The sequence below is a fragment of the Leucopleurus acutus genome (assembly GCF_964270905.1).
Source record: "Leucopleurus acutus genome assembly, chromosome: 2".
Classification (NCBI taxonomy): domain Eukaryota; kingdom Metazoa; phylum Chordata; class Mammalia; order Artiodactyla; family Delphinidae; genus Leucopleurus; species Leucopleurus acutus.
Window position 1 is genome coordinate 86,576,241 of NC_139143.1, and position 15,934 is coordinate 86,592,174.

The window sequence follows — 15,934 nt, forward strand, 5'->3', positions numbered from 1 at the left end:
AGTTGAGGAAAGTGGTTGAGAATGAGGGGAGCTTGAGGGTAGAGATGCCTCACGGTTTCCAAATTTGCCCACCTGTGACATGTGATTTAATAAGAGACAGCCTTACTTCCGTCAGCTCAGTTCCGGCTGGGAGGCCTGTATGCTTTTGTGGAAAGAGCAAAGAGGTGACTTTTGGCATTGGCTAAAACTTCTAATCCGGACTCTCCCATTTACTAACTGGGTCACCATGATCATGATTTCTCTGAACCTCAGTTTCCTCAAATGTGAAATGTAGAACTGTCTACCTTGAGAACTGGACATCGGAATGATTAAGTGCAATAAAAATATTATATCTAGATCTATATCCATTTCTCTCTCACCCCTAGCCCAGTGCCTGCCACATAGAAAGCACTCTCTTTTCATTAGAGGAGAAGGAGAAACGAGTCCTGGCCAGAGGAGATGCCCTCTCCCCGCCCTTTTGAGCTTTCAGGTTAGCTCTGGTGTCTGTTCTGGGTGTGGGTGCTTGTCATTTGTGAATCTCAGCTCTGTCTTGTGGGCATAGTAGAGGTTTCCCAAAAGCCCTGCTCTGGGAATGAGCACTCTTTCTTTCTGATGACAGGAAAAGGATGGGGAAAAGGGATCTCCAGGGTAGTGCCAGCTTTCCCGCTGACGCCCCAGGAAAGTGGCCCGGCAGAGGTTGAGCAGGCAAAGACGAGGGAGGCAGCGCACCACCAGCCGGAGGGAGAGGGGGCCAGCGCGAGGACTGTGGTGACGGTGACAGGGGCAGGGCAGAGCGGGGGGAGGAGGACTCAGTCTCCTTCTGGGGAGAACGCGGCGAGGAGAGGCTGCAAGGAGGTAGACGGGAGAAAACTCATTAAATGAGGCAAGATTCTAGGAGCACAAGAGAGAGAGGGGAGGGAGGGATCTCGAGGGGGAAGGGGGAGGAGAGAGAAAGAGTAGGAAGAAGTGGGCGGAGGGAGGGTGACAGATAGCGATTAAAAAGAGGGTGGGAGAGGAACGACCGACAGGCTGGAGAGCAAGGAAGAGTGGGCAGCGGGGGAGAGGCGGTCAGAGAACCAAGAAGCCGACTGGAATTCCAGACAGGAGGAAAAGAGGAAGGTAAGGGGAAACTTGAATTTTAAGAGATAAAACTACCAGTTGATGGGAGAGAGGCAGAGAGAGAGCCTTGAATCTCCAGCTTTGTTGCTGGATCACAGCAAAACTCTGTCTCTGCACCTGTGGGTTTCCTCCCTGCCCCTCTCAACAGTCCCTGTGATGGTGAGCTTTGGGTATATTAAAGAGAACAGCTTATGAAGCAGCCGATAAATCACTTACTCAATTTAGAAGGAGCTGTAGAAATGCAAGCGGAGGGCCTTTGCCGTCCATCTACCTCTCACAGATGCGCCGTGCTCCAGGGGCATCTTACAAGCAGGACACCAGGTCATTTCCAGGCACTTTTGTGAAGATTGGCATTGGCCCTTTAAAAACCCAAGCCATCGCTGTTTTACCATGCTTCCTCTAGGCTTGGAATTCTTTTTGAAATGCTTTCCACAGCATCTAGGAAAGTGTTTTGATTTTTTCCCCCCTAGGGCATGTTGGATGGTTTAAAAATATTCCCTGCTTAGTTTCCTACGGAGTATCATGTCCCCGCTGTCCATTGTGAGCAATCTGGTCACTTGCTGTTGGAGGAAAGAGGCTGGTGAGATCCGGAGAGGAAGCCGGGGAGAGGTGCCCACCACAAGGTCTCCTTTCCTCCTGGGCGCAGGGCAGGAAGGTTCCTGACAGCCCCTTGATCTCCCTTCCGAGCATGTGGTAAAGGAGCCTGGACTCAGGGCCCAAGAGACCTGGGCTCTGGTGCACTGAGGGGCTGTGTGACCTTGGGCCAGACAGTTCCCCCTTCTGGGCCTCAGTTTCCTCATCTGTAAAAGGAAAGGTTTGAAGTAGCAGGATCCCTCTGGTTCCCTTCAGCAGTAACACTGTCCAAGGCTGAGATTCCTTAGCTCAAATGCACCTCAGAACCACTACAAAAGGGGAGGCTGACACAGGAGTTTACATCCTTACTGTGCCTTTGTTCACTTTTTCCTTCGTCCCCCCTCTCTCAGTATCCTGTCATAATGGAAGAGTTCTTGGTTCTGACCCGTCAGCATCTCACTGGGCTGTCTCCTGAGCACAGCTCTGGCACAGTGGGCCCGACTGGCCTAAGAGAAGGAAGGGCAGTGTGGGGAGCGCTGGGCAGGGGGTCAGGAGGCCGGGGTGGAAGCCAGTGACACTGAACACAGAAGAGACCAAGGCCACCCCCATCTGCCTGGGGTGGTGGCTTCACGGCTGGGGACACAAGCTGGTCTTTAGAAGCATCCTAGCTTAACTTTCACATCATCAGGCCAAGTGGTCGCCATCTCTTTCACCCACTAACCCTGGAGTCACAGCCCAGCCCAGACCCTGTTCTCGTGGGACAGCTCTCTCCACCCTCTGGCCAGGTTCCCCGCGGTGGCATTGCTGTCCGGAGCCTTCTCCCCTCGCTGATCCTCCAAGCCTTTTCCTCACTCAGCAGCTGTAGAGCAGCTCCAGTGACCACTGGGCATCTGGCAGGCAGTACCCGGACGTGTGTTTCCTGGCTTCTAAACCGGCACCCTCAGGGCATCCCCTCCCCGAGACGCGTGAAGTTCACACAGCCACGGCAGTAACACAACTGTGTTGCCCAGCTTGGCCGCTGGCTTGGAACCCCAGAGATGTTCTTGCTGGGCTGTTGAGACTGGTTATTGTTCTTGTCTCCTAACTGCCTCACTCCTGTCCCCCTGCCAGGTACTGGTCTAAAGTCCTAGGCCATTAGAACCGGAAGAGGTCTCCTAGATTGCCAGTCAACATCTTCTTTGACAAATAAGGAAAACAAGGCCTAGAAAAGGCAAGTGACTTGTTGAAGACGACACAGTGAGTCAGGGCCAGTTGAGTTGGGAGAACATCCCGCTCTGTTCACTCACACCTAGGGCTCTTCTGCCTTCCGTCCTTGGCTGTGTTTTCTGAGCCTCCATTTCTCCCCAAACCTCCCTGCTTCCTGCATGGAAGCATCTCTGTAATCCTGCTTCCTGGCAGTGACACCACCTGCCCACCTGCTCCTGCTCATCTCCGCCGGCTGGTGGGGGGCACATGCCGTGGAGGGTCCTGGGCTCTCGCAGCCAGCCGGGCTACCGCAAGGCAGCCTGGCCTCTTGGGTCCTGACTGATCCCCGCTCTGGGCCCAGCCAGTTAACACAGGGCAGGGAGCCTGTCTGTGTGGATCGATCAGGACAGGAACTAGAAGACCTGCAGTCCTTAGGGCCAGGGAGATCCAAGGCCCAGGCTCTGCCTTCCGTCCCAGGAAAGAACTCCCCCACCGGGGAGTCCAGCAACTCTCTGTATGAACTGGCTCCACTCTGGGCTCCAGGATTGAACTGACTGAAGGGGAGAGATGCCCACTTTCTCGGGAAAGCTTCAGTTCTCCTAGGAAGGAAGGTGACTTCCTTTCTACAGTCAGAAGCTGCTGGCTCCTGGCAAATGACCGCTTTATGCCACTTCGTGAATCAATTGTTTCTGACATTTTAGCAACTCATGGGGAAGAAAAATTCAGCCTTCAATAATCCACTCACCTTCATAAGGAAAGGGAGTCAGGAGGTCTCAGAATCAGAGGTATTGAAATAACACAGAGGCATCTTAGAGTTTATCTGATTCAGGGGTAAGGCAGAAGGAAGGGCCTAGGCATTTGGAATCACATTTGGGTTAAAATTTCAGCTGCGTAAACCTTGGGAAAATTATTTAATGTCTCCGATCCTCAGTTTCTTCATCTGTCAAAGAGGTTAATAATAAATAATTTCCTTGTAAGGTTTTATGAAGATTAAATAAAATAATGTATTTTAAATGGCTACCCCATAGTAAATGCTCAATGAACAACAGAACAATAGAGTGGAATCCAGGTCACCTGGTGCTCAGTCCAAGTCTCTTTGAATTGAGACTCATTTGATGCAAAGGCCTTTCCACAGTGAAGGCTCACCATGACATGAAATTCTGAGAAGGTACTGCTTGGTTTTTATGACCACAGATTTTTTTTCTGGGTCGACTTTTGCTGACCTCTAAGTTGGGAGTCAGAATATCTAGATTCGCCTCTTGGCTTTGCCACTTTGCCACTAATTTGCCACACCATCGCAACTGGGCGAGTCGCAAATGTTCCCCAGATGTTCTAACTTAGAGCTGGAAAGGCCTTAGCAACCATCCAGCTCAACCACTTAGTTTTACCCATGAGTGAACTCAGGCTCAGGGAGGGGGAATGTCTTGACTAGAGTCACAAAGAAATAGCTGGAACCAGAAAGAGCCTCTCTTCTGAGGCTCTTTTGTCCATAGAGGACTTAGAGAATCTTAATCCAACCTGGCATCTTCATGATTCAGGAGAGGACAGGTGTGTTTAGGGGTCAGGATGCCTCTTCTCCTCAGATCACAGAGTAGACAACCTCCTATTTCTCTTTCAAGTAGAACTGAGCCAGCTTCAAGCCTACACACAATGTGGACATGCCTTTGGATTGGTGATCAGATTCCAAAGTGCTGCAGCTCCTCAGAAGGAGGGAATTATATGAAGCACATATTTTATAATATGGACTCATGTGGAGTCCATCTCTAGGCCCCAAAGCTCGAGTTAAAGAAAAGTTCAGGGGCAGGCTCGACCAATTACGAGAACACAAGGGACCTGATTGGAGTGGGATTCTACGCCTCCCTTCCTCTCCACCCCACCTCTCTTCTTTCCACCTAGTGAAATAACTGATTTAGAGTTACATTAATATCCTTCCCTTTGTCCATGTTTTCCCCACCTCTGATAGTCACCCTCCCCCACTTGGTGGCACACAGGGCGTCCTTGCTGTGTCCCTCTAACCGGCCTGCTGCATGTCAAATGCTGCATCAAGCTGACTAGTTGGGTCATGTTTGAGAGTTTTTACTGGAAATGGCAGAAAAGAAAACAAGGAACTAACATTATTGAGTGTCTACTATGTGCCAATTACTGTTCTAGATGTTTCCACTTACTCACACATTGTTCAATCCCCATGAGTAAACATTCCCCTTTTTTCAGATGTAGAGGAAACTGAGAGGTTATGTTACTTGCCTGAGGTCACACAACTAGAGGGTGATGGAAGCAAGGTTCGATTCCCACTCTTCCTGGGAACCACGAGTCCCACCACCTAACTCTTTCTGTTCCCGTTGCTCTTGTTACGATCTGACATCAGGGGAACACCAGAGCCTGCTGTCCGGCCAGCCAAGAGCCCGGCAGTCGACAAGGCCGCAGCCAAGAACACTTACTGGCTAAAAAAGGAAATAACTTTCTATATGTGAATTCTGGCCAAAGGGTGGCAGATGCTGCAGAGTCTGGGAATCCTGACCACTCTGGGCTGAAGGCCTCCACGTGACCATCAGTTCTAGGAACAGCATATGCAAGGGACGGCCAATCCACAAGCCAGAGGCTGAAAGGAAAAACCCTGGGCCTCTTACGGGAAGAGATCTGCTCGGGGGGTTAAGACACTGGAGCTCTGGTCACAGGTTTGTCACCAGCTGTCAGTCCTATCAGTCCTAGGGCCTCTTTGCTTTTCTTTCCCTTTAAGAGACACAGGGTGAGCTGTGACAAAGCGAGAGAGAGGCATGGACATATATACACTACCAAACGTAAGGTAGATAGCTAGTGGGAAGCAGCCGCATAGCACAGGGAGATCAGCTCGGTGCTTTGTGACCGCCTGGAGGGGTGGGATAGGGAGGGTGGGAGGGAGGGAGACGCAAGAGGGAAGAGATATGGGAACATATGTATATGTATGACTGATTCACTTTGTTATAAAGCAGAAACTAACACACCATTGTAAAGCAATTATACCCCAATAAAGATGTTAAAAAAAAAAAAAAAGAGAGACACAGAGAGAGAAAGGCAGGAGCCAGGCAGACCAGGTTCAAGTCCCTGATGCAGCATTTGCTACTTGTGTGACTCTGTACAAGTTACTTAAATTCTGAGTCTCAGTTTTCTTGGCTGTAAAATGGAATAATACTGCTTTCCTAGCAGGGCTGAAGTAATGGTTAGAAAGTAATGTTAATGTCATGTAAGAGTTAGAAAGTATAGTTATAAAATGCTTCACACATGGAAAGCACTCAACTGAGTGATATCTGTTATTATGATTACTTAACTTCCCCGGACCTTTGTCTTCATCTTGTATAGAAATAAAAGGTTGAGTTCGCTTGATCCCTAGATCCTTTTTAGCTCTACGGTACTATGAATCAATGACAAGATGTTGGAAATAATAAAGCATTTCGTAAATATAATTTTCATTAATAACTGCATAGGTATTAATCAACCCCTTCCTGTAATTAATAAAGACCTCCTGATAGTTCATTGTCATTGAATATCTCCATTTGCCAGCCCCTCCCATCCATTCCTTGTACATATGTCTTCTCCTAACTTTTTAAGAAGAAAATTACTTATCCTCGCATAATTCTCTTTCTCTACTTTGCCTGCTCCCTTCTACCTCCTTGGCTTTGAAACAACTGTCGGCCGGCAGGATCTCTGAGTGGACCACTCTGTCCTTACCATAATCAAATAATTAAATTTAAAGAGGAGTTAATTATCTGCCCTTGGCTGGAGTAGCAGGAAGACTAAAGTGATAGTTAATCTCCTCCATCTGTCTCTTTTTCCCTCTCTCTCATCTCTAGCTCCCTCTCCCCTCTCTAGTGGTCAAGGTTCAGGGGCGCAGGCCCCCTCTGGACTTCTCATTCTGAGAAAGTTGCCCACACTGCCCAACTCGGTAGCTGTAGGTATATCATACATCTATCTGGTTGAAGTAGCTACCCCAAACCTAAACCAGGAAAAGAATGAGAATTCTAAATGTAAGAGTTACCCTGAACCCTGCACAAATCAACTCTGTGTTCTAATAGTTATCTCACAACTATCCCTGTGGCAGTTATCTTGTGTCACAGAGGCCAGCCTTCGATGAGTAAGGCTTTTCAAAGAAAGGAACTTAAGGTGAGTTAGATAGAATCTAGTACAGTTCTTAAGGCAGGGGCATCACTGTCAGAAGAGACAACAGCTGGCTTTGGTGACAACTTCACCGCTTACTAGCAAGTCATCCTCAAGTGATTTTGCTCAAAACACCCTCTCTGAGCCTTGTAAGAAGGGGACGGGGCCAGTCCCTAGTTCCTCCAATTACTGTGAGAATCAAATGAGAATACATATATATCAAGAAACTTGCAGAGTGTCTGGCACATAGAAGGGTCTCAATGAGTGTTAGGTTTTCTTATAATTATTGTTATTATCACCTAGATTCAAATTCTCTTTTTGTGTAACTCTGGGTAAACTAGCAAATGAAGCTGAGAATCTCGAAGGATGATAAAGATTGATGAGGTAGCTGAGGACCAAGACCGCTCTCTCATGTAATCCTCCCTACATGTCCATCTTAGGGAGAAACTACTGGGGTGAGGGAAGATTAGAAAAATGTACATTAGTGAATAAGCTCCAAAAGATTTCCAAGATGATGGTTATAGTTGGCATTTCACTTTATAAAGCCACCTTTGATGTCTGGTGTAGCATTGGGGCGCACAAGCACTTTCTGAACCGAGCTGCACTGACATGAAACCATGTCTAAGGCATCCTTTGAGTGAGGCCCTTTGGGTCCTTTTACAACAGAATTCTCTTCGTTGGGAAGCAAGTCAACCCTGCCCTTGCCGCATTCCACTGTATGGTGAGAGGAATTAGAGCACGAGCCCAGGGGATTGTTACTATTACTGTGAATAACAATCTTTATTGAGAACCAGAGGTCTATTAGATACTATCCAGTACATGTGTCATTGTCCAGAATTAGATGCAGCCTCTGCAGAGTGGTCTTAAAATCTAATGTTGACAAACTTGGGTGAGTTTCCCAGTGATGTGGGGGAGGCAGAGAAAGAATAGTCCATGGTGACCAAGTCTCTGCTCTAGACATGTTCAGTCCTGCTCAGTCAAGTGGAGGACTCTCTCATGGGCAGAAGGACGGCTCAGTGGCTTTTCTCTCCCTGGTGTCCCGGTCACCATAGTCATTGTGCAGATGTCCCTAGGGCCAGCTTCCCAGGGAGGTGCCTCTAGTGGCATTAGGTGTTTTGAGTGACCTGAATGCTGTCATTCATCCACTGTTGTTTCTAAAAAGCACACGAGGGCTTCCCTGGAGGCGCAGTGGTTGAGAGTCCGCCTGCCGATGCAGGGGACACGGGTTCGTACCCCGGTCCGGGAAGATCCCCCCCAAAATGTACATGAATCGACCTGTCAGGTGCAGGGCAAGATATTAAGCAATAAGGGGGAAGAGAGGGTAAGGTGATTCGGGGGAGGATCCAGTGATGAACAGTTACGGGGCTTGTCTTCAAGGACTCAGGGTTGAGTTGGAGAGATAATACACAGTCAGCAGAGCAAATAATTCTCCTTAGGTGTGTGAAATCCCAATGGTTTTACAATGTAACCCAAGGCCCGGCTGCTAACGTGGGGGCCACAGAAATTGTTGCCAAATCGTAAGGGCTGTTATATTTGGTTTCAGAGGACGGAACTAGAATCAACAGAAGGAAGAGAATTTTCAAGGCATCCCCATGGTAGCTTCTTGCTCACTTGCAACATGTCTTCTTGAGCAGGAGAGACGGGGGTGCAGTTTCAGCTGTGTGCTGGATGGCGCACCTGTCACCTGCAGCCTGCCTAGCTTATGCTGCAGCCACTACTAAAGGACTGCAACGAGTGGGGTGACTACCGAGTGCAGTGCCTTATGTCCGCACCCCATTTGGGGGCTTTGTCAGAGGTAATGCAATCTTACTGCCAGACCAAACTTTTTTTTTCAATTATTAAGAAAGCATTTATTATGCACCTAATGAGAAAGCCTAATGCAATAAGAATACAAAGCAGAAGACAGGCTTTTGACTTTGAGAATTCTACTACCCGTCTAAGGGAAAAAGCCGTTAAATCCTTGAGGGCAGGAGTCATGCCTGATCTGTTTATTAATCTAACAGATATCACTGCGTGCCTAGCATTTGCCAGGCCTGGGACCCGTGAGGTATTATTTCAGTACCCAGACGGTAGTAGACACATAGTAGGGACTCAGAAAAAATACTTGCGGGTTGGCTGTTAGACAAGAAGCTTTTGGAGAACAAGTGTAAGGCAGCACATAACCCAGTGTGGGAATGTATCCCGCCTGCTGCATGGTAATTTAGCATCTTCAGAGCTCGGGAGACATCCAAGAGGGACGAGAGCCATTTGCAAAGACGTCTCCATTTCCACCTAGATCTGTGGGGTCAGAAGAAGAGGCGCTGGCTATGAGCTCATGTTAATTTGGGTTGCTCTAAATTGGTTGTCTTTAAAAACAGTGGCTGCCTAGGGCGGCAACAGCGCCCACATGGAGGAGCACCAGACTGGGAACGTAGACCCTGAATTTTATCTCTAGCCATACAATACATGAAGTAAAGGCACAAAATGATTCATGCTCACTATGCACAAATACCTTCCTCTGGCCCTTTCCCTCTTCTCCAGGTGTAATGTTACTATTACCAAAGACGTTCCCTAATGACTTCTCCAAAATGTTTGCTTTGTCCCAGGACATGACACATTAAAAGAGGATGTGGAAGGTCTTGGAGTAAAGAACGTTCAGAGTTGGGATGTTCTTGTCCAGGTTCTAGGGAACATCTCTCTTTGCCTTGGGGACTTCAGAACTTGCATCAGTTGCAAAGGGCTGTAGAATTCAATTACCCAGGGCTCTATGGAGGGTCCAGGCCCCACCCTGAACCAGAGTCAACCTGCCTTACATTCCCATAGCCCCCTGTGCCTCCCTAATGTCAACACACATCGTGCTTTATTGCAATTATGTGTTTGTTCTCTCTCCTTAATTAAGGGAAATAAAGGCAGTTAAGCTCAGTAAGGGCAGGGACTCCTTGCTTGTCTTTTTAACTGTTGCATCTTCAGTGCCATCATCACTGCATGATACCTGGTAACTGGTAACCACTCAACAAACTTATTAAATGAATGAATGAAAGGGAAGGACATCGTAGGCAGAGGCAACATGGGGAGCCAAGATAAAGAGGTGAGAAACTGTGGGCCGTGAATACACGTGTGGGGAGTTGTGTAGCTTAAGTACTGAGTGTGTGAGGGGAACAGCAGAAATAGAACGGATGAGGCTGTGCTGTGGAGGGTCTCAAGTGCAAGTTAAATCGTTTGGACTTTATAAGCAGGAGGAAGCCAGTGAAGGTCACAGATAAAGCAGTGGGGTATACTACCATTTTTATTTGACAGAATTTATTCATGGCATGGGCAGCTGCCTTTGCCCCTCCTAACACACTTCCTGCCAAGAAATGGATAATAATCTACAAAACGTTTTATGTGCTGTACACCCAGAAAACTCAATGAGTGTCTAATCTACAAGTTTCTTTGGCTGAGTTTGTCGGGGGCCCAAAGGGACCCAGAGGTGTTGGGAAACTGACTTCAGCCGGGGACCTTTCATATTATGAGCTGAGCAGCTGGTACATGATAGCAATGTTAAGTTTCTCTGACCTTGTTTGAGTCATCCAGGATGTCGCAAACGAGAGGCTTTTCACCCTATATACTGCTGCCAGGGCCCACGGGGTCTGCCCTAGCCCACACCTCCCCAGCTGGTTAGTTTCTCTTGTTCTCTCCCGATGAGGCATCCTAAGACTGTCTTTCTGATATTCTGCGATGTTCCTTTCTTGTACCTGTGTTTTACTTCTTCCAGGTGGGACTCCTTGGACTACAAGTGAGGCAGTCGGCAGGCAAACCTCTTGGCAGACTAGACCAAAGCATCACATTCTTTGCCTTGAACTATTTATATATTTCCTTGGGGACTTGCAAGGAATGAGTGACAGAGTCAGAAGATCAAGGGGAAAAATCTTCAGAAGTTGAGGAGAGTTTGGAAAACTTGCCCCAAATCCTGGAAGAATATAACATTTGTTTCTTTCTTTCTTTTTGATTGCCATTTCTCTTTCCTTCTGGCTTTCTCCCCTTCTTCTCTTCCATCTGTTTCTCTCTTCTTGGTAATGAACATCTCTCTACCTTCCACTTTCTCCTATTCTTGTCCTGCCCCACCACTTTCCTTGCTAGTCATGGCTGCCTTTTATTCAGTTCTCATATTCTGAGCACTGTGCTAAGTGCTTTTTTTTTTTTTTTTTTTTGCGGTACGCGGGCCTCTCACTGCTGTGGCCTCTCCCGTTGCAGAGCACAGGCTCCGGACGTGCAGGCTCAGCAGCCATGGCTCACGGGCGCAGCCGCTCTGCGGCATGTGGGATCTTCCCGGACCGGGGCACGAACCCGTGTCCCCTGCATCGGCAGGCGGACTCTCAACCACTGCGCCACCAGGGAAGCCCTGTGCTAAGTGCTTTTTACCTATCGCCTCATAATACTCTATGAGCTAAATAATAGTATATCCATTTCACAGGTGAGGAGGTTGAGACACAGATCCAGTAACTTCCCCACGCTCAGCAGATATTCACAGGGATTGGAACTCCATTTAGCTAACCCCCAAATTAACTTCCCTTAATGGTTACAGGATCTCTTTTCTCCCATTTCCAACTCCCCCTTGTCTTTTCCCTCCTTTTGCTCCTCCTCTCTCCCCTTCTCTCCCTCCCTTCTCTCTGACACTCGCCACATCCTGGCCTTCACATGTGTGCTGATGACCCTGAAGGTGCTGAACACTGCACACGTGCCCAGAAGGGATCACAGACCATTCAGACTCTTATCTAATCAGCCATTTTCCTTTTGGACTAACGCTCCACAATTTTCCACTTTTGGAGGCGATGGAGGGGGCCCTTCATCATGTGAGGAAAAGGGCAAATGTCTGATCACAAACCAGAGGAAAGGGCTCAAGACTTGGAAGGGTCTTTGATATGGAAGGGAACAGAGATAAGGCCCTTTCCGCTTACTCATGGACTCTCTCATTCCCGGGGACGCTGTGTACTCTCAGGGTTGGGGAGCGGAGGGCTGGGAGAAGACAGAGCCGGGAGGCTGGTCTCTGTGAAGGTATCAACTCAGAAGCCAAAGCCTGGACCGTGAAATATGGAACCTCGCCCTGTCCCTCCTCATATGCATAAGGATAGGAACTGGGATAGGATAGGAATCAGGGGCACACTGGCAGCAAAGATGTGAAGGTTAAAGTTTGAACTTGACAACCTCTAAGGTCCCATCGTTATCAGAGGTTTTAAGAGTCCAAGAAGAGAATATTTACCTTCAATCCCCCCCCCCCTTTTTTTTGGTCATTCTGTTGATTAGGACTGGTTGATTAAAGGCTTAAGCCATAAGGACATTTATTGTTCAGCAAGTAAGAATTCTGGAGGTAGAAGATTCAAGAGTTGATTCAGAAGCCTCAGGGCGCTGGTTGGCATTTCTGAGATTCTCTGGGAAGCTTCAGGTATCTTGACTCACACATACTGTCCACAGGCAGGAAGTCGTGGGGGTGAAGAGGACTTCAAGTGAGGCTCTATTTACTGAGGGATGGTAAAACATTTTCTAGAGCAATCCTTCCACATCAGAGTCTCCCCACACCTCACAGACCAGAACTAACTGCAGTGGAGGCTGAGAAAGTGATAGCTGGCCTTCTCACCCTGCTTATGGGACACAGCAAGGAACAGGGGATTGGTTTGCCACCGGGTAGAAAACACCAGTGCCTGCCACCCCCTCCTTCATTCACTCAACTAAGATTCACTAAGTACCCACTCTGGGCCGGGTGATGATGGTACAGAGGACAAGAGAATTCCTGTTCTCAAGGAGCTCTTACTGGAAGAACACAGACAGGCAGAGGATCACAAAACAAGATGGCAAGTGCTAGGAGAGGACTGAGTGTCCCCAGGGCCACCACAGAGCTGAAGATGCTCAGCTTGAGGAAGCGGGGAGGGCTGGGAAAGCAATGACTGGGTTAAGTTTTGAAGGGTAAACAGGATTCAGCTAGAGGTGAGGGAGCACGTAGGAGGTGGCTGAGCGGAGAGCATCTGGGAACCTTCCAGGACTTGGCATGCTGGACACGACAAAGGCAACTGAAGGGGATAGGCAGGAAACGAGGCTGAAGAAGCATGCCAGGACCTGATGAGGGAAGGTTCTGTGTGGGACTTGAAGGTTTGGGGCGTTTATTCTGGATGTGTGGGTGAGCAGGTCCGTGTGCGGGAACCTTCTGTCTGCAGAAAGACAAGCTGAGCTGTACAGCTGGAATGGCTGCACGGCAGTGAAGCGTAGATCAGCACTGCCAGCTGCTAACCAGCTGGGGGAACCTGTGAAACCTTTGAATGTTTTTGTTTCCCTCCTCCCGATAGAGTTGGCCCATGCTGGATGGCTCTGATCGTTATTGAAATAGAAATAGAAACAGAAAATGCTTCCTAAGGGGCCAAATTTGCCTCTCCCACCCTCACCTTTTTCTCTTCCACCTAGTTCTGGCCTCTGGAGTCAGAAATATATATATATATATATATATTTTCCACCTGACAGCAGCTCAAACATATGGAACACGTGAATTACGATTTTCAGCATATCACATACCTCATCTCATTTACCCCTCCAAGTCCTCTGGTGTAGCTCTTCCCATTTTACAGACAAGGAAACAGACTCAGTGAGGTAAATGTCCAGAGTCACATTTGCAGGCTCCTGTCCTGTGCTCTTTCCACTACTCCAGTGTTTCTCGGGTGAGGTCCTTGCACTGCCTGCATCAGAATAATCTAGGCTTCTTGCTGCAAATCCAGATTCCTGGGGGCCATCCCAGACCTCCTGGAGTAGAATCTCTGGAGATAACAGCACAGAATCCACATTATAACACACATCTCAGGTGATTTCTACATCCATTAAAGCGTGGGAATCATGCTCTAATCTTGCTACCATGACTACTTTGTCTTCTCTTTCATTTTTGCTGCGGGTGGGGGAGGAGGAAGAGAGCTTTTTAGGTGAATCTGACTTCTAAGCTGCACTCTCTTAAGGAACGCATTGGTATGGGTCAGTGGAATCACAGAGCATGATTGGACCTTCCAGATGTTTGCAGAAAGCATCCCTCTGTTTTTCTCTCTGTCCCATTTGCAGGAGTCTTGGCGTCTGTCTTCTGCTGAGCCAAGATGGGTGACTGGAGCTTCCTGGGAGAGTTCCTGGAGGAAGCACACAAGCATTCCACGGTGATCGGTAAGGTCTGGCTCACCGTCCTCTTCATATTCCGCATGCTGGTGCTGGGCACGGCTGCCGAGTCCTCCTGGGGGGACGAGCAGGCTGATTTCCAGTGCGATACGATTCAGCCTGGTTGCGAGAACGTCTGCTATGACCAAGCCTTCCCCATCTCGCACATTCGCTATTGGGTGCTGCAGGTCATCTTCGTCTCCACACCCTCTCTAGTGTACTTGGGCCACGCCGTGCACACGGTGCGCATGCAGGAGAAGCGGAAGCTACGGGAGGGCGAGAGGGCCAAAGAGGTTCGGGGCGCTGCCTCTTACGAGTACCCAGTGGCCGAGAAGACAGAGCTGTCCTGCTGGGAAGAAGCGAATGGAAAGATTCCGCTCCGGGGCAGTCTGCTCAACACTTACGTCTGCAGCATCCTGATCCGCACCACCGTGGAGGTGGCCTTCATCGTGGGCCAGTACCTCCTCTATGGCATCTTCCTGGACACCCTGCACGTCTGCCGCAGGAGTCCCTGTCCCCATCCTGTCAACTGTTATGTGTCCCGGCCCACGGAGAAGAATGTCTTCATTGTCTTTATGCTGGCTGTGGCCGGACTGTCCCTTTTCCTCAGCCTTGTTGAACTCTACCACCTGGGCTGGAAAAAGATCAGACAGCGATTTGTCAAGTCACAGCAGGGCATGGATGCGTGCCAGCTTCCTGGTCCCTCTGCCCGCATAGTCAAGAGCTGCACACCACCCCCTGACTTCAATCAGTGCCTGGAGAATGGCCCTGGGGGGAAATTCTTCAATCCATTCAGTAACAAGATGGCCTCGCAGCAGAACACAGATAACCTGGCCACTGAGCAAGTGCGAGGCCAGGAGCAGATTCCTGGGGAGGGTTTCATTCATATCCGTTATGCCCAGAAGCCTGAGGTACCCAATGAAGGCTCCCCAGGTCACCGCCTCCCCCATGGCTACCAGGGTGACAAGCGCCGTCTCAGCAAGGCCAGCAGCAAGGCCAGGTCAGATGACCTATCAGTGTGACCCACCGGTGTGGCGGAACCAGGACCAGGTGGGAACAAAGGAGGCTCAGAGAGGGAAGGTGTGTCCCTTCTGACCCCATCTCTCTCATTCTCATCACTGCTCTACTCAGTTTTGGCCCTGGATCTCAATGGCATTGCTCATTTTTTCCAGAAGCTATGACCAGGTCTTTGTGGGTGCAGTAAGAGACATGGCTACCTACCCAGGCTCCTTCACCCTCCACTCAGAATCCTCAGTGAAGCCTTTCATATTACTCAGTGAATGGGATAGAGGAGGGGACAGGGACCACGGCAAATCTGACCTGGGAGGGACAGCCAGGGGGATAGGATGACTCTCTACATACCAGCCGCACACCAGATGGATTCTCTAAGCCCCTCTGGCGTCGTTGACCTGATCACCCTTCCTCCTGCAAGGAAGAGCCCCAAGTTCCCGGCCAGCAATGAGCATGAATCGAGGAACTTGCATTATATGTGCTCTTGAATCTGTTGTCTCCTTGGACCATACCTTGGGGTGGTGGTCAGGTCGCCATGGGATGCCCTTGGCTGCCCCTCCCTCTACCCAGTCTTACTTAAAAAGAGGCCCTTAGAACTCTACCAGCAGCCTCAACTTTACAAGTGCCTTGGTATGTACCTCTGGCAAATGTCTCACCTTGATGATGTTGCAGCCTTTCCTTCTGCCAGGGTGTACAACGAGGCCGGGGAGGGGGGTGAAAAGCTCTCCTAGGGAGTCACTGTGCACACTGACTCCACCGGCATTCCTGCCACCACGTATCAACCTGCAGCTCTTTTACA

The 15,934-nt window shown here is 49.2% G+C and overlaps 1 protein-coding gene across 1 annotated transcript; it reads left to right on the forward strand.

Moving 5' to 3' along the window:
- Positions 1-944: 944 nt before the first annotated feature.
- On the forward strand, positions 945-15,146 carry GJA5 (gap junction protein alpha 5; the record flags this gene model as incomplete). Its single annotated transcript, XM_082832489.1, has 2 exons — positions 945-1,098; positions 14,038-15,146. The coding sequence occupies exon 2, from the start codon at positions 14,070-14,072 to the stop codon at positions 15,144-15,146; it is 1,077 nt and encodes a 358-aa protein (XP_082688615.1). The 5' UTR covers positions 945-1,098; positions 14,038-14,069.
- Positions 15,147-15,934: the final 788 nt, after the last annotated feature.